At 53.4% G+C, this 2,174-nt stretch overlaps 1 protein-coding gene across 1 annotated transcript; it reads right to left on the reverse strand.

Moving 5' to 3' along the window:
- Window positions 1–1,844, reverse strand: LOC124703891 (protein PHYTOCHROME KINASE SUBSTRATE 1-like). Its single transcript, XM_047236131.1, has one exon. It carries the CDS (start codon window positions 1,328–1,330, stop codon window positions 191–193), a length of 1,140 nt encoding a protein of 379 aa, XP_047092087.1. The 5' UTR covers window positions 1,331–1,844; the 3' UTR covers window positions 1–190.
- Between the last annotated feature and the right edge of the window lie 330 nt (window positions 1,845–2,174).

Below are 2,174 nucleotides of genomic sequence, written 5' to 3' on the forward strand. Positions count from 1 at the left end.
TATGACATTTGCCAATCAAATTCTAATTCTAGAATTTTATTTGGAATCTGGTTTAGTGAATCGAAAAACAAATGTGTAATCATTACTTCATGATATCACGTTTTTGACAATAAGGAAATGAACTACTTTTCATGGTTGGTGTGAAGCAGTAACAACGATGGAATTGCCGAATCGTGCAGGAGGGAAGAGACTACGGATTGGCATTCTGCGCCTTAGATTGCCCGTCAATGCGCCGGCGCACCGGCGAGTCTGGAAGCCGACGTACGGAAGTTATCGCGGACACGTTGACGGCCCTGCGGCTGACGCACCCCGTCAGCAGCCCCACCGGCCGCTCCCGGTTCTGCCTTATCGTCACCGGGGCCCTCCCGCGGCCGCTCCCCCGGGCGCCGGCGCAGCCGCCACCGCGCTCCGACGGGGCGGACATGTCCACGGCGCTGGCGGTCACCACGCTCCATTGGATGCTCGCCTCGCTGGGTTCGTAGACGCAGTCGTCGATCATGAGACTCTTGATCTCGAACAGGTCCGAGCTCGACTCGCTCCCGCTGTCATTGTCGTCGTCGCGGCCTCCGCCTCTGCCGCCGCTGACCTTGACCGGAGCTTGAAGAGTGAAGCTTCCTCTCCTAAAGCTCCCGCTCATGTACTCGGCCGCCTTCTCCTCCCTCCAGATGGCTGCCACTTTCGCGGCGCCAAGGGTCGAATTTGGTTGCAGGCCGGAAGCAACCACGCCACCACGGTTGCCCTCGCCTGCTCGCTCGAGGTTAGCCTTCTCCATCCTCAGGTCTTCGTACCACTCGATTCTGCGCGCCGCCGTCTTGTTGCTTGATTCGACGGGCTCCTTCGCCGCGCCGCCGTCATCGATGCGCACGGCCCTCTTCCCGGAGCACGGACGAAGAAGCTCGCCCACCTGCAGGCAGCACTTCTTCCCGCTGTATCCCGGGCGGCGACGCGCGTCCCGGAGAAGCACGCTCTGGCTGTTGGCGCTGGCCCCTGAGCCGGTGCTCGCCGCCGACGCGCACGTCCACGCCGGCTTGCTCACCGGAACAGCGGGCCTCGCCACCGTCTCCACGGGCGCGGCGGAGCCCTCCTTGCGGTCGTGGTCCATTGCACCCTTGAAGTACCGCTCCGCGGAGAACACGTCGAGCTCGCCGTCAGCGTAAGTGCGCTGCCGGCTCGGGGTACTGCTCTTCGGCGGCAATGGCACCCTCGCTGGGCGGGCGTTGATGGCCTCACTGGTGAGGTCAAGGTAGGCCGGTAAGGTGTGGTTCCGCCGCCGGCCGAACAGCTCCTGCTCGTAGCGGACCTTCAAATCACCATTTCTTTTGTGCTCCATCCTGCAGTGCAATCAAAAACAGCACTAGAACTCCTAGTATTATCAACTATCTAGTTTTCATGTATCCGAGTATCTCAATCCACAAACACACAGAAACGGCTAGATTATCCACGCTTATATAGACAACACAAACAATATAGTATAATAAATAAAAGGGGTTTGGTTAATCGATTAATTTTCTTTTGTTGCTAATCTGTCTCTGTGAAGCAACAGTGTGGGCAACAGGGACGAGATAATGAGACTGCGAAGGTTCAGAGAGAGAATTATTGGGGCACGGAGGGCCACGTTTTCGCATAAATTCTTGGGAACTTCAGATTCGATGCAAGAAATAATCTGATGGAGGTGGTGGTTGGGGCCTCAACATCCACAGGTCACAGGGGCTCCTGGAATTCTGATGAATCTCTTGCTAACGTTAACACTTCCGTTGAAACTGTTTTGCAGTGCAAAGCAAACAGTGACGTGCCTAAAGGGAAACTGGGGAGACAGTCAGTTTCTTGTCCATTAGGACATGTAAGACAACGGAAATTCGGGAAACAATGATGCTTAGAAATTTGGGGGACAATGATGCTTGTCTCCATGTAAGACATACAATCGGGATGATAAGGTTGCCGTGTGGGCACACGCAAGATTTTTGGTGTATACAGATAATTTTTGGGCAGATATAGGTATGTAAATTAAGCTGAAAATATATCATATTTTTTGTGTGCCAAATGATAAGTAAGAAGAAAACGAAACACAAAGTGATATCTGAAAATGGCATTTTGTTCAAGGATTGGGATTCTTTATTAGAACGCTAGCCACCACCTCTCACTTTCAGATAAGAGTTTTCAATAAATATATCACT

This window comes from Lolium rigidum, chromosome 3 (assembly GCF_022539505.1).
Source record: "Lolium rigidum isolate FL_2022 chromosome 3, APGP_CSIRO_Lrig_0.1, whole genome shotgun sequence".
Taxonomy (NCBI): Eukaryota; Viridiplantae; Streptophyta; class Magnoliopsida; order Poales; family Poaceae; genus Lolium; species Lolium rigidum.

Coding starts and splice junctions, on each gene's coding strand:
- LOC124703891 (XM_047236131.1), bottom strand. CDS start 1,330: ATGGAGCACAAAAGAAATGGTGATTTGAAGGTCCGCTACGAGCAGGAG.